Source organism: Leucoraja erinacea, chromosome 2 (assembly GCF_028641065.1).
Source record: "Leucoraja erinacea ecotype New England chromosome 2, Leri_hhj_1, whole genome shotgun sequence".
Classification (NCBI taxonomy): Eukaryota; Metazoa; Chordata; class Chondrichthyes; order Rajiformes; family Rajidae; genus Leucoraja; species Leucoraja erinaceus.
In genome coordinates this window covers 76,709,325-76,734,573 of record NC_073378.1, presented here as the reverse complement: position 1 = coordinate 76,734,573, position 25,249 = coordinate 76,709,325, and the positions used below count along the sequence as shown (strand labels likewise).

General features: G+C 42.7%; 2 protein-coding genes across 4 annotated transcripts; one reads left to right on the top strand and one right to left on the bottom strand.

Annotated features, from left to right (window-relative positions):
• Positions 1-769: 769 nt before the first annotated feature.
• ndufs6 (NADH:ubiquinone oxidoreductase subunit S6) lies at positions 770-14,109 on the bottom strand. Its single transcript, XM_055658988.1, has 4 exons — positions 13,952-14,109; positions 5,001-5,054; positions 2,836-2,958; positions 770-908 (listed from the first exon to the last, which is right to left on the bottom strand). The coding sequence occupies exons 1-4, from the start codon at positions 14,099-14,101 to the stop codon at positions 840-842; spliced, it is 396 nt and encodes a 131-aa protein (XP_055514963.1). The 5' UTR covers positions 14,102-14,109; the 3' UTR covers positions 770-839.
• Positions 14,110-16,616: 2,507 nt separating this feature from the next.
• mrpl36 (mitochondrial ribosomal protein L36) lies at positions 16,617-20,259 on the top strand. Of its 3 annotated transcripts, none has more exons than XR_008725827.1 (2): positions 16,617-16,745; positions 19,855-19,994. XR_008725827.1 is itself a non-coding variant. In XM_055658968.1 (2 exons), the coding sequence occupies exons 1-2, from the start codon at positions 16,642-16,644 to the stop codon at positions 20,208-20,210; spliced, it is 549 nt and encodes a 182-aa protein (XP_055514943.1). In that variant the 5' UTR covers positions 16,627-16,641; the 3' UTR covers positions 20,211-20,259. The 3 variants fall into 3 exon arrangements, 1 of the variants encoding a protein (XP_055514943.1); XM_055658968.1 differs by having other exon boundaries at positions 16,627-16,834; positions 19,855-20,259; XR_008725826.1 differs by lacking the exon at positions 16,617-16,745 and adding an exon at positions 18,041-18,617 and having other exon boundaries at positions 19,855-19,988.
• Positions 20,260-25,249: the final 4,990 nt, after the last annotated feature.

The window sequence follows — 25,249 nt, the reverse complement described above, 5'->3', positions numbered from 1 at the left end:
GCTTCCAATAAAATTATAATTCAGTAAAAAAAAGTCAGGAACAAATCTGAATCTCTGGAGCTGCAAGTGCTAGTGCGACATCCATTATTTCACTCAAGTGAAAATATTGTATAGGCAACAAAATTATACAGTAATAAAACTTAATCACGCTTTCATAGTAGCCTGGAATTAATCCCAAAGGATAACTTTAAAAGTCGCTGCAATTATTAATGTAGGAATTTACCCCCTTTTATTATTAGTACCATTGCATTCCTATTTATTTCCTCTTCCATGACCATTTCAATTCTAATTTACCACTGCTTTGCTGTTTCTTTAGCAATATTTCATTTATGGAGACAGACTTGGCCCTATCATTCCCTTGTCACTTCATTAATAGCCTGCATTTTAACTCAACAATATGAAACATTTTTAAGCTGAAGCCTTGCTACCTGGGACACAGTGCAAGTTGCCACACAACTGCAAATTCTGATCATAAGCAATTATTCAAAATATACGTTATCATTGTATATATGAATTTCAAAACATACCTTATCGCACATCATAGCTACTACGTAAAACTCTGATCAGAATAATTTGAAATGAGAGATATGGCTAAAATGTGTAGATTAATTTATCAAACATTAATCTGTGAAAGTGCTTGTACAGTGAAAGCTGGTTTAAATTAAATCCTTAGTTTCAACGCTTATTAGTTATATTGGTTTCATAAGAGATGTTTTTATTCTATTTTCATTTTAAACTTAGCAACAATCAAACGCAAAGAACAATTAAGTAATTTTCACATCTTTATTTGCCGGCATATAGAAGAGAAAGAAAGTAAGTCTATTCTAAATGATGTCATCTCAATGATGATGCTTCTGTTTAAAACGAAGTCCACAATAACCGCACGTTCCAACTTTTGTCTCTTTATCCTAAAAAAAGAAAGATGAAGCTTTAATTCATTAAATATAACGCAGGATATATTCACCTTGCAATGGTACAGAGCTTTATGCTTAAGAATCATGTCCAGTTATCCAATATCTAAAAAAAAAGCAGCATAACCCAATAGAGTAAAAGTATGATCTCCTTGTGATCTGAACTGTATTGTTTGTTGTTTGTACCAAGGGAGACCTTTAGAAAAACTTCATAAAACTATGTTATTTACAGTTTGTTCTATTATTTCACATTAAGACCAGTCTTGTAAATGTGCACATTGATTCAATTAGATTACATGCGTGATTTACTCATTTACCATCTTCCTTAACTTCGTCATAAAACATAGAACAGCAATGTAGGCCACATGTACACTCAAACCTGATCTGCCAGTACTAAAACAGCTGTCCCTATGCCCTGTCCACTTTACAACCATATCCCCATATCGCCATACTCTCTTATCCTAGAATAAACTCATAATACTTAGCCTCTATTCTTTCTTATCTCTGTCCGAAATAGCTAACTTCATATATTATGCTCCGAATTTTTAATTCAAAAAGACTCTCCAACTTGAGATAAAAGCATCTCTTTAAATCCCTTTCAAAATTTATGGCTATATATCAGTCATACTCAATCTTTCCTCGTGGGAATAAATCCCCTGAATCTCAGGTACAAGCGTAGTAACTAAGGATTTAAAGGTACACTGGCCTCACATATATCCTTTGGCTTCAGAGATCAAAAATATTGCAAATGCGATCTTACCAAACCATCCATAGTAAGACTTTGTCTACATCTCTAAGTTCATTACATTTGTACTGCTCTTTGCAATAACAGAAAACATATCAATAGACTTCCAAATTAATAAATGCACTTGTTTACTTGGAGTGTTGCGAATTAATAAAAATCTAGTGATCTCAGTCTTGAAAACTGATTATAACTAGAATTCCGCATTCCTCAGGGGCGAACATCTCAGATTGCTACTAATCTTTGTATGAAAAAGTGCTTCCTAATTATTTCATTCAGGAATTGAATTTTAGTGACACTTTAACCTCACTTTCAATCAAAATATTAAAATAGGACACCAAAATTAATTCTAATGCCAAGTGCATAATTCAAATCACTAACTAAATATGCAGCATTATATAAACATTTTATTTTATGTATTTTTTCATTTGCTTCCTGAGCCACAACCTGTATGACGTCCGAGCCACATGAAAATGACATCTCCAAAGTACTTTAGTTTGGAGATACAGCACGGAAACAGACCCTTTGGCCCACCGAGTCCACACCCACCAGCGATCCCTGCACATTAACACTATCATGTACACACTAGGGACAATTTACACTTCTACCAAGCCAATTAACTGACAAACCTGTACGTCTTTGGAGTGTGGGAGGAAACCGAAGATTTCAGAGAAAACCCACGCTGTCATGGGGAGAATGTATAAACTCCGTACAGGCAGCACCCGTAGTTAGGATTGAACCCGGGTCTCCAGCGCTACCTCTGCATTCAGCAAGTGGAAAATATCCCAAGAACTGAATCACTTGCGCTGTTATAATTTTGAGGACATTCCCCCAATAAAAACAACAGTTCTAAAAATAAGCAAATGTCTTTCATGGTGATCAGCCATTTGTGCTACTGAATGGATTTGTTTTGTAAAGAAAAATAATAAAAATAGCTTGTATGAAATTTCAATAGGAAATATACTTATGAAAATTGGTAGAGGTCTTATACTGCTTATATTAAAAAAATGTGCTAATATAAATATAATGCTACCACAAATATCCTGTTTCCAGATTTCATATGCATAAAGTATACGGTAATATTTTTCACTAGTTGTTTGCAAAAGTAATTGCTCAGCAACAAGAACATTTATGATCAATTGCTATTGCTGCAACATGCATTATGTAAGTGGTTGCACTTACCAAGTTTATGTACACCTTAGGATGCCCAAGGGCTCCACCACCACCATCACATGAAACCACTCTATCCGTTACCTCAGATATTGGTTCCTCGGCAATTAGATCAATGGCAAACTTTTCATTTACCTACAAAAATAAGATTTGAAAGCAGATTTTTGATTTAACGTTGATTGTAGTAAATGCAAAAATCTCTATCCAGCTGAATACACTTGTGATGTTTTGCCCAAAATGCACTTTGATTTGTTCTGAGAAAGTTACAGCTGTGACCATTTGGCAAGAACTTACCTCAGCCTCTCAAACTAAACTGGACAAGCAATGATGTGTGTCCCTAACCAAATGAAATAAAAACTAAATGAGCCATTCTATCAGAAGTTGAATATGGAGAGGTAATTTACTAAATTTCATTCCATGTCCAATCAGGCACAGAAATAGAGGGAGAAAACCATGGAATTATAAAAAATATGAAAGAGCAAACAAATTAAAAAGTTTTTTTTCAAAGCACACAGCCCATAAACAATAATAAAATCAAACTTGCCAAATAGACAGAATATGCTGAAACCATTCAAGAGAGAGAGAGAAGCATGGTTAATATTTCAGATCAATTACCTTACATCAGACCTGGACCTGATGAAAGTTCATCAACATGAAACACTAACTCATCTTCTCTCCTTCAACAACTAGTTATTTCTAGCAGTTACTATGTTTACGCTATTGAGTGACTATGTTATGTGCCGCCACCTCTCCCCACCAAATCTAATCTTTCGCACCCAAGTTCTGTGCACAATTTAATACATCTGACTGTTATATCACACTTTGACACCATCACACAATTCCCACATTGGTCTATTAGGTGAAACTGCAGATATCCTTTCCTTGAAGAAATGTCAGCATGTTGGTAAAATTTAGTTTTCACGCAGCCCCTCACGCAGATACAAGGGCAACTTGCTATGGATAAGACGAGTTTAACGTTCACAATCTCTTCTATCTTAAAGTTCACTTCAGCGCAGTGCCGTGTCATTGCATTATTGAATGTATTGAGGCTATGGTGGCTCAGGTAAAGAACTAAAGCATTAACTCATCTCTCAAAAAATGCCACAATGCACCCCATATCCAATAAATGAGCATAAGATGTTCATAGATGGGGTGAAATTGTAACTGATAAGATTAATTGATGATAGATATGGTCAAAATTAGTAAGGAGATGGTATCAAACAAGGCCAGTTTTCTCAAAATCACCTACTGTAGATTGATATAGGCCAGGTGCTGAGGGAAATGAGGATAGAGTTGTAGATAACAGGAAAGTGTTAAAGAAGAGCAGGGATTTCAGTGATGACATGTACAATGAGCGATTGGTGAGGGGAGGAGTTGCGATGCTTTGAAGGTAGAATTTGTATGTTTGCAGACAGCAAGAATCAAGTCTGCATTTTGAGAAGAAGTTTGATGATACCAGATGCACCAATGAGAGGGTACTGTTAAAAATAGCAGCTAAAGGAAGAGAAGTTGGGCAAGTCAATACTTTGATTAAAAAAAAGTAAGGTTGAGCTCAGCGAGGGCATGATGGGAGACATAAACATTTGGCCTAGTAACGTAGGGGACGGGAGAAAAAGATCAGTGGCTACTGATCAAATTATCTCCATCTTGATAAAACAAGTGCATGAGCTCCTCACACCTACTGTTTGAGGGGTGATAGTAGGGGTTACAATAGAAACAACTATTAAGAACAATTATGGCAAGAACTGAGAAAAGGAACAAAATAAAGTGCAGAAGTTGATGTTTTTATGTGGACCACCAATCATCCACATTAGGATCCCAGTGGCATGAACAGTGTTTACTAGAGAATGATGGTATGTAATAGATGATTAACTGTAGTATCGTAACCACTGGGAAGTGGTTTCATGCTCTCTCTTTACACAAAAACAGTGACGTTTAAATGAAATTACAGTAAGAGCTCACAAATTGAATCAAAGTAAGGCAGCACTAAGAATTTTAAACACTAATTTTCTTATACTTTTTGAAGTGTGCTTTTAGAACTAAAAGTTCTCATATTAAAGTTGTTTCACTCCTATAAAATTAGTGCTGTTTACCAAATTTTAGTGCATGAACTGAAAAAAAGAGCCAAGTCTTTTTCCGATAGCATCTCAATACAGTCACAATAAAAAAACACTTACTTCTTTTTGTCGAGCAAGAAACCTGACTCTTCTGTAATCATCCTCTTCATAAACCTGAAGCAAAATAACAAAAACTTTGCTATGAATACCTACGTCAATTCCATCGATATCAATCTTCTGCAACATTATCATAAAAACTATACAATCCAAACAAGGGCATTTGATCACTTTGATTTCTTAGCATGAGAACTGCAATTCATCTCAAAGTATGGTTGTATTGGTATTATGTATAATAATGCTTTGAAAGTAGATTTTGAAAATAATGGATTTATTTGACATGACCATAAGAATCCATGGTGAAAGCAAGTTCAGCAAAGGGGGGTGGCCTGGCAGGATTACAAAAATTTCATGTGAAATAATGTGCGCACAACGCACATCACGAGTGCGAAGCCCCTCACGGCCGGGGTCTAGGGCCCGCTTAATTATATTAAAAATGATGCAAAAAAAAGTTGCAAACTATGGGATTCATATTTTTCAGTATTGTTATCAAGAAAGCAGGCCGGAGCGGCGCCTGGTGTCGGGTCACTGCTGCTGCCAGGACTGGGTTCAGATTCAGTCGTTCATGCTCCCGCCAGGCGATGGGAGAACGGTTTCCCTGGACCGCCAGCAGCGGACCCGCTCCCTGGACACCAGGCTGACTGGCGGCGAGGCTCCGACACCGTGGGTGGAGGCGATGGACCGGGCGGGCAGTTTGACACCCCCGATAAAAACAAACAGAACCCCCCTCCCACAACGTGATATTCCAAGGCCCCTCTAACTCACCCAGACTAGACACGAGGCCTGAAAATGGTGATGAGCTGATCCCGCCCGGGTCCACTGCACATGCGCGGAGAGACGGCGTCATTTTGCGTTGCCACTGCAGCACCGGCTTCCCCCAACTGCGCAGGCGTGGATGGTCGCAAATCTTTTTTCCCCAAATCCCGTGCGCCGGAACCAGAATTTCCGGTAATTTCTTTCAAAGTGGAAACACTGATTGCGCTCCAAATTTGATTATTTTTGGGGTTCTTTTTTTACTCTGGAAAAAAAGGTGGGTGCAACCGCACCCATCTCACCCCTCCTTCGGACGGCTATGGATATGCATGATGAAATGGCAGGATTTGCATGGTTAGTACAGCAAACAATATTGATAGACTTCCGCGTCAACCATGATTAACCCAGACAACCCAGTGAACTCTTATAATTCCACAGCACCATTACTGGGGGACTGGGTTTGCGTACGATGAGCTTTTGACAGCACTGGGCCTCGACTCGCTAGAGTTTAGAAGTTGAGGGGGGACCTCATTGAAACATAGAATAACTTATAGAATAATGAAAGGCATAGAGTGGATGTGGGAAGGAAGTTTCCACTGGTGGGAGAGTCTAGAATCAGAGGTCATAGCCTCAGAATTAAAGGGTGTTCTTTTAAAAAGGTGAGGAGGAACTTCTTTAGGCAGAGGGTAGTTAATCTGTGGAACATTGCCAAAGATGGGTGTCAAGGGTTATGGGGAGAAGGCAGGACAATGGGATTATGTGGCAGAGATCCGCCTTGATTGAATGGCGGATTAGACACGATGGGGCAAATGGCCCAGTTCTGCTTCTATAACTTGTGAATTTGTGACATAACAAGCTGTTACAGACCAGTCAAGAAACAGCCAACAATCATGCTCTGCATCATGCCCTTTATTCAATGTCTCAGATTCCTTCCAAGTATATCGTGTCCCACCAACAGAGTAGATGAGACAAAGGTAGTGTGAAAGAATTAAGGTAAATACTGGCAGTCACAGGGCTAAACAATCTGATGTAATAATTGGGCATCATCAGGTCTCACAACCTCAAGTACAATGGAACATGTTGGTGGCTTTTCTCAACTGATGTATCAGGATTCCTTCATGGACGGACAAGGGATATACTCTGGGAGATCAAATTTCAACATCCATCACCAAAGGCTCAATAATACCATTTGCTAAACAGCTCGTCCTGAATGATGCAGCTACCAGACTGAGCCTGTGTCGGGTACAGAACGATGATCCAATACCAGGCATCACATTTTCATCCTTCCCCATTTGTCTGTTGGGGAGGTATTGATCCATTATAACATTAAAAGGGTATAGACTTAGTTCCTCCCACACTGTTGAGTGCATTGGGCAGCAAGCTTTCACCATTCTATTGTGGCAGTTCAGGTTCTATGGACCATCAGCAACAAAATGGTGCTCATGCATAATCTTTAATAGAGGTTATTGGGTCACGAAAACAGTCACCTTGGCTTAGCATGTCCATATTGACCATCAAACACCCATTTACAGTTCTCCAACACTACTGCCATTTTATTTTCCCTACATTTTCCTCGATTGAATGCAGATTCGACCAATGACCTACACAACTAGGGACAATTTACAGGGGCCAATTAACCTACCAACCAATGTTATAGCTGGGTATATATGCCACTCCAGATAGTGCTCAAAGATCCCTCAATCAACAGGTTAGATAAAACCAATAGGTCTGTTATATCTATAGCGGCAGATTTTTATATCGTTCAAGAGATTATTCCCTCTAGCCACCAAAGTAGACTACATGATTAAGGAGAATGTCATAATACGCATGTGAGCTTTCTGTGATACATTTCCTTTCATTCCATCTGTCCTTTCTACAGGTATGGTTGCTGTAGCAAAACTACTTCTCATAGGTTCTGATCTTTCTACAGTTTTGGTAAAGGTAGAACCTTTATTAGTTGCAATTGGTTTACGATCTTCAATAGTCCCGTGGTGTGGCTCTAACATGTATCGCACTTCCTTGTCCAAGAATTTTACCAGGTCTGGTAGCCTGTCTACTTGCTTCCTCTCATCAATTATTTTGCCTGTTTTATATCTCCACTTTTCTCTCAGTCTTCTGGGCAACTTGCTAATGATGACTCTAGTATTACTTGCAAGATTCATTTCCTTCATGTGGCCAAGATTTCTCATCGAGCTGCAACAACCTCTCAGAAATATTGCATAATCATTCAATGCCTCACCATATTCTGACTTGATTTCTTTCCAAGCATGGGGCTGCTCCAGGTATGCGTTAGCAATCCTCTGTTCAGTGCCATAACGTTCTTTAAGTAACCTTCTTGCCTTTTTATGGCCATGGCAGTCTGGCTCATTTTGACAACTTTCTACAAGTACTTGAACATTTCCGCTTGTGTACTTCACCAGAAATCGTAAGCGCTCCTTTTCATCTGTAATTCTCGTTTCTAATACTTCTTCTAATGCCCTTATGAAAGCTTCATACCGCAAAGGATCTCAAAGGTTCAAAGGTTATTTTATTGGTGACATACACCATAGGTGTAGTGAAATGCTTCTTGCCAATGCAGCACATAAAAAAATAAAAATAAAAGAACACAGACATAACAATAATAAAGAGATTTAAACATAAAAAAACATCCCCCCGCAATGGTTCCCATTATGAGGGAAGGCACAATGTCCAGTCCCCATCCCATGTCCACCCATAGTTGGGCCCATTATGGCCTCTGCAGTCGCCTTTACGGAGGCCCGATGATGGTGCTCCGGCGTCGGGAGAATCCTCTCAGCGGCATGGGAAACCTGGAACGGCCGCTTCCCTTACCGGAGACCATGGCTTCCTAAGCCAAGAGGCCGCGCTGGGAAGGAGCTCCACCGCTGGCGATCTTGGCGAGATATCCCAGGCTCCCGATGTTAATGTCAGCGCTGCCGCCAGGAGCTGGCCACTCCACAGACCCGCATCTCCGTGATGTTTCATCGGCGGTCTTCAGCTCACCGGAGCTCCAGCGCGGCGACCTGAGCAAGGCAACGCCGGCTCTTCAGTAGCGCTCCAGTGCTGTGACGCCGCCGAAGCTGGGGTTCTGGGCGGTCCCCTCGGAAAACGCCGCTCCAGGCCCGCTGGTAGGCCATGAGGACGGGTCGAAAGTGCAGTCCGGAGAAAAGCTGCCTTTCCGACCAGGTAGGGACCCTGAAAAGTAGTTTCCTCCATCCCCCCCTCATCCCCCCCCCTCCACCCCCCCCCCCCCCCCCCCCACACCCCCCCACATAAAAAAGACTAGAACTCCAAAAACAAAAAACACTAAAACTCACTATAAATTTTAAAAAGAGTGAAAAAACAACAGCTGCAGGCTGGGCAGCCATACCATACAGGGCGGTATCTCCATCATATGTAGGAATTTCTGCTGGTGGTAGAGTGAGAGAGGTATTTTGTCAAGCTGTGATATGGTTGAATTCAGCTTGCCTATTCGCCCATGCAAATAATCCATCCTGATAACTTTGACCTGGCTCCAACAAACGATAGACAGGCCTCCCTGGCTCAAACTGGCTTGTTTGAGCCTATGCACCAGTCCTCGGAAAGCATGGTCCGCTAATGGCTTGTCCCGAGCATCTAGACGCTCCATAAGTAGTTTGTTTCCATCTAGCACATTAGCTGAGATTAAGTTTTACCCATCTTACTCTGGTCCAATGGGTTTTCAAAGCCATGAAATCCAATGGACCTCGATTGTGGAATTGATCCAGCTGCTGAACAGTTTTTCCTCTTGGTTCAGAGTTCATTGTCTTCGATGCTCTAGAGCCGCATTTGAACCCTCTTTCCAATATCTCCTTTGATTTGCCCACCACCATCTTTGTATCTAGTTACAGTTGTTCCTTTCGTCGCCTCCTTTTGTCACCTCATCTCTTCTTTCATCTGTTCTTCTTGTCGTCTCATCTCTTCTTTTTGTCATCTCATCTCTTCTTTTTGTCACATCTTTTTTCATCTGCTCTTCTTCTCGCTCAATCTCATGTTTCTTCTTCAAGACATCCGCTTCAATTGAGAGAGCGGCTAGGTCAACTTCAACTCCCAATCGAGCAGAAACGCTTGAAACCGAACTGGCTGTAGAACCAGATTTATGTCCTGATCTTCATGTAGATACTTTTGAGATTATCTCATGGTGTAATCTCATCTTCCATTCGTAAATTGTGGTGTAATTTCAGATAACCACTCCTATGCCTTATCCATGAAACCATTGAATATCTTCACCCTGTCTTCCCTCCACTGGGTGTGTCTTACGCATTCTTCCCGAGACTGCTGTGAACACAGCAGCACATTTTGTTTCTTTCCAACCTCTTGGCAGAGGTTCCATAGTTGGCTGAGATTAGATTCTACTTTGATCGCGTTCGGTACTGATTCCATTAGTTTCTTCTGTTTTTCAATTGATTTGGTAACGTTGCCATAACTTGTTTCTCTCCTTCTCGGTTTCTTTCAGGTAGGCAGCTTGAGTATTATCTATTTCTTCTCGATACATGAGTTTTCTGTTGCTTTCAATTGACTCTTGTTCCCATATCGAGTTTTCCTCCTTCTTAGTTTCTTTCAGGTAGGCAGCTTGTCCTTGACTAAGCTTGACTTCGCCACCTTGTGGTTCCTCTGGCGTGGCTTCTTCTTCACCTTGCTCATGATTAAACAGGTCCTGGCAGATTGCCAAGTCTTTTAATTGAACGAACAAAGTCTTCTGCTGGTTGCTCTAATTTAGTTTTGTCAACATTTTCATCAGAACAATAACAAACTGAGACTGTAGCCAACATCTCTCAAACATCCACGGGCTTAACAATGACGTTAGTTCAGAAGGAATGTGTGTATTCGAGACTTCAAAACAAACCAAGGTCAGTTGTCTCCTTTCTCCAGACAGATTGGAAAAACACTTATTTGGCTCTCTTCCAAGCTAGTGGCTCGCATTCATTTATCTGGCTCTTCTTACAAGGAGCCATTTAAAATTAAAGCTTTGCAGTTTCAAAATTCAAAGAATAATAGGCGATTTTACTCACAATATCTTGATAATATCTTCAGATCTTCCGATAAGTCTCTTCGCTGTCGATAGACCTCGAGGCCATCTCTGGCCGAAATCTATTGTCTTCAGTTCCTCGGCTGGAACGGGTCTTCTGGCCAAAGCCTCTTTCGAGATCTTAGCCGAATCTTCTGTCCCCAGCTCTGGGACAGGGTTTCATGTGAGCTCTCCGTGAGACCTTCAGAGCTTCTTTAAAGATAAATCTTCATAACACAGTCTTTTGATTAATAGATTATTTATTGTTGAAGAAAAACCATAAGGCATACATCCAACCTTTTTCCGACTCGTACATTATAATCTTTGTCAAATTCCAGCATATCGTTTTAAAGGTTAGAAAACTCCTCGTGTCTCTGTTAGACTTCACATTGTCAAAGGGTATGCCTTCCTCATGCAAGTCCAAAACAAATCTAAAAACTAAGCTTCTGCGCAAGAAACCTAGCTCCAAACACGCCCTAGAATACGTAATAAATCCCACCCACATAATAACGGGCAGTCTAAAATTTAAAGACACATGCCATAATTAATGACACACAAAAGAGCCAAATGGTAGCGATGTTACAAAACCTACCTTGCAGTTCTGCCACTGGCCGTATGCGCGACTTTGAGGGGGGGGGGGGGGGGTTTAAATGTAGCTTTGTACTGCCTGTCGAGGCGGATTTCCCCAGGCTGCTAGCTGGTGAAGAAAAATCGATTGGACTTCCGTTCCCATTTTTTTTAGTTTTTTTTTTTAATTCGCAGGACAATTTAATAATTGGATTAAAATAAAAAGCGACTTCTAATGCCCTCAACGCCTACAACGTGACGAATTGCAAGAACGGGACAAAACAAAGGGTAAGTCGTGTATTTTACATATAATCCTGCTTCTTGGGATGGCTTTAATCTAATTTTACTTTGCGAAAATGTTATTTGGGCCCCATACAAACCGGCAGTGTCTTTCCTGCTGATATGGGGTTCAAATTCACCGCAAATGCAACGTTCCAATCGAACGCGTTCCAGAATCACCCACTCGCAAGATGATTAAAATGTTCTTTTTTTGGACAATCATGTCATAAGCCGTCTAAAATGTCTATATTTTGTGTTATTCTCTCTCCATGATCATTATTTTTAAACTAACTATTCCCAACAGTTTGAGTCACATGTATTATGCAGAAAACAATAATTTTGATTATATTTTGAGTGGATGTTTCTGGATTAATTTATGGGAATTAAACATTAAATTCCTTGCATTTGGCCTATAAGTTCATGACAGTGAGGTTTAAAAATCATGTTATATTGTGAATTCTTGTGTGAATGTTATTTGGACACTTAGCCTATTTAAAAATGTTAACCTTTTCTTAAGAAATGGATAGATGTTTAGCAATAATAATAATAATTTTATTATTATTATTAAACATCTATTGAGATGTTTAGATCTAGTCATTGAATTTAGATGACTTTAATTGATTAAATTGATTTGATGAAACTGATGAATTATGAATTTCTTGTTGGGTATTTACTATTTGTTTTAGCGTTTAACTTTATCTATAATAACTGAAAATTTCATTCAGTTCTCTTAATTTTTAAGAACGTTATGGGCTTTTGACTGTCCTCGATCACAGCTTTTGAGTTAAGTCAATGGAAAAGCAATAGGGAACAGGATGCTAATTTCCGAGTATGTAAATGGCCATACCTTTTTAAATACTGAAGATATGAAAGTGAATTGGGTATCAAATTAAACTTATTTTTATGCTTTATCTGATAGGACAAATTGCAGACTTGATTTTTAAAATCTCAAAATGTTGTAACATTGCTACAAATGGCCACTACAATATCTGGCTATTAAGGGTGTACAACGGCTACTAGGAAGTTGTTGTCCTGATTATCACCATCCTAAATGATGGCAGAGCCCAGAAGAGGTACAAGAGATGTGCCTGAAGTGTTGAAATCATATCTGTTGGTCAGAGTGGAGTAAAACATTGGTCAGCCAAGGGGCGGAATACAATATGCCACTGACAGAAAGGATGTGAATGCACTGGAAAGGTGTAGAAAAAATCCAAAGACGATGTTTGGGATGTAATGGTTCAGTAGTTGCTGCATTCCAACATATGCTGCTGTGTTTTCCTGCGCCTTTCCCTTTGCCCCACACACACGTTTCCCAGACCTCTCCATTCTTCACCATTCTCTCTTGGACATTCATTGTCCTCTCGCCAGACCCTCCCCCGTTCTTCCCTTCTCTCTCCTCCTGGTCATCCCAAGCCCTCCATCCCGCACTCCCTTCACACCAGGCTAGATGCAGGAAGATTGTTCCTGATGTTGGGGAAGTCCAGAACAAGGGGTCACAGTTTAAGGATAAGGAGGAAATATTTTATGACTGAGATGAGGAAAACATTTTATACACAGAGAGTGGTGAATCTCTGAAATTCACTGCCACAGAAGGTAGTTGAGGCCAGTTCATTGGCTATATTTAAGAGGGAGTTAGATGTGGCTAAAGGGATCAGGGGGTATGGAGAGAAGGCAGGTACAGGATACTGAGTTGGATGATCAGCCATGATCATGTTGAATGGTGGTGCAGGCTCGAAGGGCCGAATGGCCTACTCCTGCACCTATTTTCTAAGTTTCTATCTCTCCCACCCCCACCCTAGACCAGACCACCCTACACCACACTCCCTTCACACCGACATCTCCCCCACCCTGGACCAGACCAGACCACCCTACACCACACTCCCTTCAACACCAACATCTCTCCCACCCTAGACCAGACCACCCTACACCACACTCCCTTCAACATCTCCCCCACCCTGGACCAGACCAGACCACCCTACACCACACTCCCTTCAACATCTCCCCCACCCTGGACCAGACCAGACCACCCTACACCACACTCCCTTCAACATCTCCCCCACCCTGGACCAGACCAGACCACCCTACACCACACTCCCTTCAACACATCTCCCCCACCCTGGACCAGACCACCCTACACCACACTCACTTCACACCAACATCTCCCCCACCCTAGACCAGACCACCCTACACCACACTCCCTTCAACATCTCCCCCACCTCCACCCTGGACCAGACCAGACCACCCTACACCACACTCCCTTCAACACCAACATCTCTCCCACCCCCAGACAACCTAAACCTCCCCAGAACCCAGAGCCGCTCCCTCCACCGACCTGTCCGGTGTGGGTCACCCTCTCCCTCTCCCTCGCCTGCAGGCTGATGCTCGGGCCGCCGCTAACCCGCCTGACGCCCGCTTGCAGGGCCGCCGACAGCTCGCTGCGTGCCCGCCAGAGACGCCGCCCCGCCGCCGCCGCCGCCGCCATGTTATACCGGTCACCTTCAGAGAGACGAGCGGAGCGGAGCGGAACTTCCCTGCTGGGTCCTAGCGCCCGCCCCATGCGCAGAGAGCGGAAACAACCAGTCCTGCAGCCCGCTGGTCTGGGCTATAGTCGCGTCTACTTCAGATCTTGAAGTCAGCCAGTGCATAACTTAGACTGCTCTTTTCCAACCTTCTTTAAAACAAAAAATCCTTCGACAGAACACTTTCCACAGATGCTGCCTGATTAAATGATTAAAACATATTCTGATTTGTAGTACTACTGATTGAGGAATAAATAATGCACACCTAATCTGCATAACATCCCTGTTTTCTTCGAAGGGTGTCGTGGCATTACCTACATCTACAGGATAGTCAAGAGTCAACTAAATGTCATTGCCATCTGTACTGCCAATGGAAAAATTAAATCATTATTTGCTGCAGCTTTACAGATCATTATCCATCAAATGTACTTTAATGTGTTAATAATGCAATAATAAATAATCAATAATACCATAATGGTGTAAAACCGGAGTTCATAGTGCAACCAATGCAGGGTCCATAGTAGACCACAGTTACTGAAGTAAGTCATTGTTATGACACCTGTCCGGTGTGGGTCACCCTCTCCTTCGCTTCGCCTGCCCCACAGGCTGGCGCTCGGGCATTTGAGCGTTTCCTGTAGCGTTTGACAGCACTGAGCCTGTGCTCGCTGGAGTTCAAAAGGTTGAGGGGGAACCTCATTGAAACTTACAGAATAATGAAAGGCATAAAATGGATGTGGACATGATGTTTCCACTGGTGGGAGAGTCTGGGGCCAGAGGTCATCGCCTCAGAATTAAAGGGAGGTGAGGAGGAACTTCTTTAGTCAGAGGGTAGTTAATCTGTGAAACTCGTTGCCACAGAGGGCTGTGGAGCCCAAGTCAGTGGATATTTTTAAGGCAGAGAGACAAGTTCTCAATGGGCCGAATGGCCTAATTCTACTCCTATAACTTGTGAACGTGGAGTTTTACAAAACCTAATGGTTGCTGGGAAGAAGCTGTTCTTAAACCTGGAATTTACAGTTTTCAGTCTCCTGTACCTTCCTCATAATGTTAGTAGCAAGATGAGAGTGTGGCCATGGTGATGCAGGTCTTTGATGATATTAGAAATTCTGTGTAGCCAGACGCTGCTCCAATGCCATCTTTAAATTTGTCAACAATACCACCTTCATTGGACAAATAAAAGGACAAATGAGTCAGAATACAGGAGGGAGACTGAAAATCTAATTGAATGGTGCCAGAGCAACAATGTTTTGAGGAGCTGCTTCAAAAAGACACCAATGTCATCAATGATCCACACCACCAGGCTATGCTGTCATTTCAGTACTGAATTCGGGAAGAAGGTACACGAGCCTGAAAACAGTGACCACTAGGTTCACAAACAACTTCCCAGCAACTATCAGGCTCTTGAACACTACACAACATTAACCTCAGCAACTATGATCTTCCTTGGACAGTGTCTTTAGTTACAATTTTGACTTTGGTTTTGCACTATTATAGGCCAGGTATTAATTCTTAATTTATTATATTATTGATTATTATCTACTTATATGTGCGTTATTAAATTTAAGAGCCTGCAAAGCTGCAGCAAGTAAGAAGTTCATGGTTCTGTTGTCAGCAAAGATCTTATAGCGGTGATCTGCTATAAGATCTTTGGTTGTCAGCACATAGGAGAATTAAACACTCTGGACTCTCACCCCTTGCTGGTGGGGAGGTCAGTACCCGCGATATACTAGGCATTGTCTACCACACTCTGCAACCAGGTTTGAGTTACCGAACAAGGATGTGATGCAACTAGTCAATATGCCTTTTACTACAATTCCTGAAGAAGATTCTCGACCCGAAACATCACCTATCCATGTTCTACAGAGATGCTGCCTGATCTGCCGAATTACTTCAGGTCGTTGTGTCCTTTTGGAAACAAGTTGATAGTGTACTGAATCTCCTCCATCTTTGAAAAAAGTAGAGGTGTTGACGAGCTCTCTTTGTGATTGCATCAATGTCCTGGGCACTGCACTGCTCATCAGTTAGGTTTGTGGAACCTCGGCTTTCTCCTCCTGAAGTCAACAATCATCTTCTTTGTCTTGATAATATTGTTGTTCTGACACCATTCAATCATATTATCGATCTACCTCCAGTCTTCTGATTCATGATACTAATGGTGCTGATTAACCTGAATTTTATATTTCAAACGAAAGATGCCACCTCTGAGAGAGGGACACATTAAAGAATCAGTCTTGATGTGCTTCAACTAGAAGTGAAACCTATCGTGAACAAGTTGACAATGCTGATATTTATATAACAAGTGAGACAGTGACATAGATAATACAATTGCAAACTAGTAATGTTCCCATTATTTTAGAAATCTTTCAGTAATTGTTGATTCTATTGAACTAATTTTGTCAAATCTGTCTTCGACTTCCTATCGCAACAGAACGGATTACAGTTTTGTTTCTGAGGTGACGCCGGGCGTGAGGACCCCGCGGAATCCAGCTGCAGAGTCCAACGCATGCGCCGTGAAGCAATGGTCACCCTGATCCCGGCATCCTTCCTGGAGCGCGAGTACGCAGGCGCGGACCTCCACTGTGCGGTGAAGCGGCGGCTGGAGAGCGGGTTAGTCTTGTCATGTCGTGTGGTGGCCTGTGTGACCGGTAGACCGACCGCCCGACCGCAGGCGCTGCTGCTGCTGCTGCAGCCCTGGGGTATGGGGGCGAGGAGAGAGGGCACATGGGGTGGGCGAGGCGAGGGGCAGGTAGCAACTCTGGAGAAAAGGAGCAGATGACGATTGGGTCGAGACCCTTGGTAGGTGGTGGGTTATTCGGGCCGGGCCGCCCCGGGTGCAGGGCCGGGCTACCCCGGGTGCAGAACCGGGCTACCCCGGGTGCAGGGCCGAGCTACCCCGCTTTCCCGGGTGCAGAACCGGGCAGGACCCCGGGTGCAGGGCCGGGCAGCCCCGGGTGCAAGACTGGGCTACCCCGGGTGCAGGGCCGGGCTGCCCCGGGTGCAGAACAGGGCTACCCCGGGTGCAGGGCAGGGCTTTCCCGGGTGCAGGGCCGGGCTGCCCCGGGTGCAGGGCCGGGCTGCCCTGGGTGCAGGGCCGGGCTGGGCTAGGCTACCCCCGGGGGAGCATTAAGGTAAGAATTTGAGGGGACTGTACTGTTTGCGAAGGAAATGGTTTTTGGACCATCATTTGTGAGGTGCAGGTTTGGGAATTACATTAGTGTTTGGTCATCTGATTTTTTACATAAACATACAGATCAAACAGAAAACGCTCCGTGAACTCAGCTGGTCAGGCCACATTGCTGGTGAATGTAGCAATGATTCTTCCAGGAAATTCGAGCATTTTCTGCTTATTTAATATATGTACAAATAGTAATTTTGCTCTGGTTTCAAGAACATGTTGGAATTACTATATTTGAATTAAATGTTATTCTGATAATAATACCTAAACCTCTCAGTGTGCGAGCATTTCAGCCCACTTTTTCATTTTATGGACCTTTGGGCTGAAAGTATCACCAGCAAAGACTGCACTTAATGTCTACTGACTATTCCGAGAATGTAGACATTACGAATTGCAGATGATGGAATCTGAACCAAAACACACAATACTGGGGGAACTTAGAGGGTCAGGCAACACTGTGGAGAAAATGAACAGGTTGTTTCAGGTTGGGTCCTTGCCGGAGGTTCTTGAATACTTCAAAGATAGACAAAAATGCCAGAGAAACTCAGAGGGTGAGGCAGCATTTATGGAGCAAGGAATAGGTGACACTTTGGTTTGAGATGCTTTTTCGATTTTTTTTTTCCAGCATCTGCAGTTCTTTCTTAAACATTTCTTGAATACTTTTATGTTTTGATCCTGCAAAGGTAGTCGTGGGCCACCACATTGAAACAAATGGCTTGGTAGGCTAAGTCAAAGGTAGTTAACAACATGAGACTGGAAAGTAGTTTTCTGCATTAGGCATGTTTATGATAAATCAAAATGAAGTAGTTATTTGGCTCATAGTCTGCATTTGTACTAATTCTACAACAATCCCATGTTATCCGTCCCACAGTTCCATTAGCAGCTCTGTGTCTCTGCCACTCTACTGTACATTTAAGGAAATTTATAGCAGCTCACCAATCTACACATCTTTGGAATGTGGAAAGAAATTGGAGCACTTGGAGGAAACCCATGTGATCACAAGGAGAATATGCAACTTCCATACAGGAGTTCAGAATAGGAAACAGTCAGACAGTTTACAGTTTACTGTTACTTCGAGACAAGGCAATGGAATCCGGAGCAAAATACAAACTGCTGGAGAGAGGAACTCAGGAGGTCGAACAACATCAGTGGAAGGAAAGAAAATGTCAATGTCCTGATGTTATGAAACAATGACAATTCCTTTCTACAACCCTGGCTGTGAAGCAAGTGGACTGCTAGCTATGGCACAGATGACATATTGTAAACAGGAAAAGAAAATGCTGGAATAAAAATTCTCAAATCAGGTAGCTTTTACCGAGAGATGCAGTTAATATTTCTTTAAAAATCTGTGGAAAGAGAGGAAGAGTTAATATGTCAGATTGATGGTCAATTGTTGGAACTGGGAAATGATAATATTTTTGATTTTCCATTAAAAATAAACAAGTTTGGGTTCTTTCCTTTCAATGTGTTATAAATGACGGTACTTTATCGTGGAGTTAGGCCCAAAGTTTTTTCTTGAAGTTCCAAAAGGAAGTCGATCATAACAGTGCTTCACAAATTCCTTTGCACCATTACCCAACATCTACACCAACGTGCTTCGACTACTAACCTTTGGCATTAAAAACAGGAAGATAAAACTATTGGAGGAACTCAGCGAGGGAAAGGAATTGCCAAGGTTTTAGAACATCAGGACATTGACGTTTCCTTTCCTTCCACTGATGTTGTCGACCCTCCGAGTTCTTCCAGCAGTTTGTTTAGATTCCAATGTCTTGTCTCAAAGTAACAGGAAACTGCTGACTGTTTCCTATTAATCCAAATATTCTGAGGCCAATGGTTGCTACAGTTGGCCGAATTCAACCAGCTTACCAACCATTGGATGTCAGACTGGTAATATATTGCTGGTGAAGTTGCACACTAAGTTGTTGAAAGAATATATATTTCTAGACATCTATGTGCAGTTATTAATATGGTAATTTTTAAGACATCTGTATCATTCAACCCAGTTCAACAGAACATATATTTGCAGGTACACAAAGGTACACAAAAATGCTGGAGAAACTCAGCGGGTGCAGCAGCATCTATAGAGCGAAGGAAATGGGTAACTTTTCGGGCCGAAACCCTTCTTCAGAAATGTACAGTCTGAAGAAGGGTTTCGGCCCGAAACGTTACCTATTTCCTTCGCTCCAGAGATGCTGCTGCACTCGCTGAGTTTCTCCAGCATGTTTGTGTTCCATATATTTGCACTTGATAGGCATATTTTTTCAAAGAAACCCAACTTCCTAAAAAACAGGAAATTTAATAAATATGTAGTAAATATGCTATAATGGAAAACAAAATACATTTAATGAATTACTTTGAAGTGTTTGCTCTGTGTTAAACCTTTGATTAAATAAATTGGATTATTTCTAATCGCTTTCATTTTCTATTAATTTCTGAGATTAAGATTTCTTAAGAATCAATTTCTTCTAGATGCAATACCTCTAGAGAATCAATTTATATTACTATCCTCTGCTTGCCTTAAACATGTACTTTCCATTACAGGTGCCAACAAAATGGCCCTTTTTGTCAAGAATCTGGTCCAAGCAGTCAACAGGCCTCTTTTGCAATGGAATAGATGCTCATTCCTTTGGATGTCGGTTTGTTCGGTGATGCGTAAGCAATCGATTATTGCAGCCACAATGAGGCCCAAGCTGTGGCCAGATAATTACAAAGCAATACGATCAACTGACATGACTTTTCTTGAACCATATCAACTGCAAGGCGTACAGAACTTTGCTGGAATGAAAACAAAGTCTGCTCTAAAGCGACGGTGTAAGGACTGCTTCTTTGTGCGTAGACGAGGACGTTTGTATGTTTATTGCAAGACTCATCCTCGGCATAAACAGAGGCAGGGTTAACCCGGAGATAGAAATTCAAATGATAATAAATTGCAAAGTTGGATTTAAATGCGTACTAAAGGATTTCATATTTTCGATTAAGGTTAATCAATTAAAAAAAAAATATTATCTTATCGGCGGCACGATGGCGCAGCGGTAGAGTTGTTGTCTTACAGCACTTGCCGCTCCAGAGACCTGGGTTTGATCCCGACTATGGGTGCTGTCTGTATGGAGTTTGTACATTCTCCCCGTGACCGCGTGGGTTTTCTCCAAGATCTTCGGTTTCCTCCCACACTCCAAAGACGTACAAGTTTGTAGGTTAATTGGCTTGGTATAAGTGCAACTTGTCCCTAGTCTGTGTAGGGTAATGTTAACATGCATGGATCGCTGTTTGATGCGAAATTGGTGGGACGAAGGGCCTGTTTCCGTGCTGTATCTTTAAACTAAACTAAATAATGCAAAACGTGTATATTTTAATTTAGAAGAATTAAATTTGATTATACATGACTCTTAATTTTTATCCTTGTAAAAAGGGCTCATGTACAGAAAATGAAACAATTGATTATTTTATATAAAGAAAGAGACTTTCATTGAAAATGTAACTTCTGTGACTGGATACTGTCCCAAAGTGTTTGTTGGTGCCAATGAAACTCGTTGAACATCTACTCAGTACTATAACTTAAAATGTATGAAAACACTTTTGCACACAGGAATTTTCTAAAATTTCCAATGGTTCACCTGAATGGATGTCATCTTGTCAATACCCATTGAATATAGAAATATATTTTACTGGTTTCCCTCTTTCCACTCTGGCTGATGCTTTCTCCAGAAAATTTACCAGACACATTTCTTCCATTTGAAGCTACATTGACTCTGCACAATTAGGTTGTGACTTTCCAAGTATTCTGCTATTTCTTCCTTTGCAGTTGAATCAACCATTTTTCCAATGGTAGACATTAGTTGTCATTCCCAAGCTGATTTTTTTTACTTTTGAGACTATTTATTAAACCTGTCTGTACATGTTGAAAGCAGGTCGGACAAAGCAGCAGCGAGAACGACCATTGGCTGGACTTGGTGAGTCACAGGTAGAGCAGGTATAAAAAGGGTGAAAACGGCACTTTAGCAGTCTTTGTGAGTAGCTCGGACAAAGCAGCAGTGAGAACAATCGTTGGCTGGACTTGGTGAGTCTTGAGTGCAGGTTTAAAAAGAGGGCAAACAGCACTTTAGCTGTCTTTGAGTGCAGGTCGGACAAAATGCACATACTTCCAAGCTCATCAGAGTAAGGAAGGTTAGGAGTGAGTGTGGGGATTGGTTGAACAATTAGATTGGTAAATTGGACAATTAAGCAATTTAGCACCTGATAAAAGCAAGACTTGCTCAAGGGGTGCAGCCCTGTCGAGGGAAGTGCCCTGTGAAAAAAGTGCGAGTCTGGCTGCGAGTCTTATGAAAAACACGCGAGTCTTTGGCTGCGAGTCTTGTGAGAAAAGTACGAGTCTTTGGCTGCGAGTCTTCGGGGAGGAGGCTGAGGGAGGACGCCACACCAAACGCTGGAGAGGGAGAGATGAAAGAAGGAATTGGCAAGAAAGCTGATTCAGTGTGATGCTTGCAGGATGTGGGAGGTCAAGGACACCGCTGGTGCCTCTGGCTGCTACAAATGTGACAAGTGCATCCAGGTACAGCTCCTAAAAGACCGTGTTGGGGAACTGGAGAAGCGAATGGATGACCTCGGGTTCGTCCGACAAACTGAGTCGCTCCTCGACAAGTCCTACAGTAAGATTGTTACACTTAAGGTACTGGAAGAGAGAAGGTGGGTGACGGTGAGAAAGAGAAGGAAACATGGAATGCAAAGGTCCCCGTGTTTTGTACCTCTTGAGAACAGGTTCACCCACTTAGAAGCTGTCGGGACAGAAGACGTTAACACACTGAGCGGCGGACTGGCTTGCGAAGTAAAAAGGGCTGCTAAACCAAAACCAAAGAGGCCGACGTCAAGCAACGCTGTGGTAGTTGGAGACTCCATTGTGAGAGGTACGGACAGGGGTTTCTGCGGCAACAGATGCGATTTGAGAATGGTGTGCTGCCTCCCTGGTGCCAGGATCCATGATGTCACGGACAGAGTGCAGAAAATCCTCAAGGGCGAAGGTGAACAACCGTAAATGGTACTACATGTCGGCACAAATGATGTCAGAAAGAAGGGGATGAATATTCTGCAGCGTGACCTTAGAGAGCTCGGAAAAATGCTGAAAAGCAGGACCTCCAGGGTGGTTATTTTCGGTTTGCTTCCAGTTCCTCGTGCTGGCGATTGCAGGCACAGGGAGATACAGGACCTGAATGTGTGGCTGAGGAACTGGTGCAGGGGGCAGGGATTTAGATTCTTAGTCCACTTGGACCTGTTTTGGAGTAAGGGAGAACTGTACAATAGGGACGGATTGCTTCTTAACAGGTGGGGGACCAGCATTCTGGCAGGCAGGTTTGCCGCTGCTACTTGGGTGGTTTTAAACTAAATAAGGAGGGGGGGGGGTCAAATGGGATTGTCAATCACGTAGTTAAAAAGGAAATAGAGTAAAGGGATAGTTAATGACCCCAGAATTAATGGGAAAGAAAGCTCACAAAGGGATAGGAGAGTATGGCCAAGTGTAATGGGGATCGATGTGAAAGGTGGGATGCGTAGGGAATTAAAAATATTGTATATGAATGTGCAAAGTATAAGAAGTAAAGTAGATGAGCTTGAGACTCAGAGGTTGGTAGATATGACATTGTGGGGATTACTGAGACATGGCTGCAGGAGGATCGGGCCTGGGAACAATATTCAGGGTTATACATCCTATAGAAAGGACAGGCAGGTGGGCAGAGGAGGGGGGTAGCTCTGCTGGTGAGGGATGGAATTCAGTTCCTTGCGAAGGAAGACATAGGGACTAACGAGGTAGAGTCACTGGATTGAGTTGAGGCATTGTAAAGGCAAGAAGACACTAATTGGGTGTTATCTACAGACCCCCAAATAGTAGCCCAGATGTAGGGTGCAAGTTGCAGCAGAAGTTAAAACTGGCATGTAACAAAGGTAATGCCACTATGGTGATGAGGGCTTTCAATATGCAGGTCGTCTGGGGAAAATCAGGTTGGTTCAGGACCCCAAGAAAGAGAGTTTGTAGAGTGTCTCCGAGATGGATTCTTAGAGCAGCTTGTAATGGAGCCGACCAGAGAAAAGGCAATTCTGGATTTAGTGTTGTCCAATGAACCAGATTTGATAAGAGAACTCGAGGTAAAGGAACTGCATGATGGTAGTGATCATAATATGATTAGTTTTAATCTGCAATTTGAGAAGTAGAAGGTTAAATCGTTAGTGTCAGTGATGCAGTTGAACAAAGGGGACTGAAGGCATGAGGTGCTGGCCAAGGTAGACTGGAAAGGGATCCTAGCAGCAATGATGGTGGAACAGCAATGGCAGGAATTTCTGGGCATAACACAGAAGTCGCAGGATCATTTCATTCCAAAAAGGAAGAAAGATTCTAAGGAGAGTAGGATGCAACTGTGGCTGACAAGAGAAGTTAGGGATAGAATAAAACTAAAAGAAAAGATGTATAACACAGCAAAGAGTAGCCTGAAGCCAGAGGATTGGGAAACTTTCATAGAACAACAGAAGGAAAAAAAACGGGCAACACGGGCTGAAAAGATGAAGTATGAGGGGAAGTTGGCCAGGAACAGTAAAAGCTTTTTTAGATATGTTGAGGGGGAAAACAGTAGCAAAGTCAAATGTGGGTTCCTTGAAGGCAGACACGGGTGAAATTATTACGGGTAAAAGGAAATGGCAGAAGAGTTGAATAGGTACTTCGGATCTGTCTTCACTAAGGAAGACACAAACAATCTCCCAGATGTGCTGGCGGACAGAGGATCTAAGGGGTAGAGGAACTGAAATAAATTTTCATTAGGTGAGAAATAGTATTGGGTAGGCTAATGGGACTGAAGGATGATAAATCCCCTGGGCTGGATGGTCTGCATTCCAGGGTCCTCGGAGGTGGCTCTAGAAATAGTGGAGGCATTGGTGATCACTTTCCAATGCTCAATAGATTCAGGATCCGTTCCTGTGGATTGGAGGATAGCTAATGTTATCCCACTTTTCAAGAAAGGAGGGAGAGAGAAAACAGGGAATTACAGACCAGTTAGCCTGACTTCAGTGGTGACCTCAGGTTCGTCCGAGAAACTCGTTCCTCGACAAGTCCTACAGTAAGATTGTTACACCCAAGGTACTGGAAGAGAGAAGGTGGGTGACGGTGAGAAAGGGAGGGAAGCATGGAATGCAAACGTCCCCGGGTGTTGTACCTCTTGTGAACAGGTTCACCCACTTAGAAGCTGTCGGGACAGAAGACGTTATTACACTGAGCGGCGGACTGGTTTGCGAAGCAAAAAGGGCTGTTGAGCCAAAACCAAAGAGGCCAACGTCAGGCAACGCCATTGTAGTGGGAGACTCCATTGTGAGAGGTACGGACAGTGGTTTCTGCGGCAACAGACGTGATTCGAGGATGGTGTGCTGCCTTCCTGGTTCCAGGATCCAGGATGTCACGGACAGAGTGCAGAAAATCCTCAAAGGCAAAGGTGAACAGCCGGTAGTGGTAGTGCATGTCGGCACAAACTATGTCGGAAAGAACGGGATGAATATTCTGCAGCGTGACTTTAGAGAGCTTGGAAAAATGCTGAAAAGCAGGACCTCCAGGGTTGTTATCTCCGGTTTGCTTCCAGTTCCTCGTGCTGGCGAGAGCAGGAACAGGGAGATATGGGACCTGAATGTGTGGCTGAGGAACTGGTGCACGGGGCAGGGATTTAGATTCTTAGATCACTGGGATCTGTTTTGAAGTAAGGGGGAACTGCACAAAAGGGACGGATTGCATCTTAACAGGTGGGGGACCAGCATTCTGGCAGGCAGGTTAGCCACTGCTACACGTGTGGTTTTAAACTGAATAAGGTGGGTGTGGTGTCAAATGGGATAGTGGAGGATGGAGTTAAAGGGAAAGGGTTTCTTAAATGTGTGAGCAGAGAGACGGGTGTAAAATAGGGGTAAAAGCAATAGG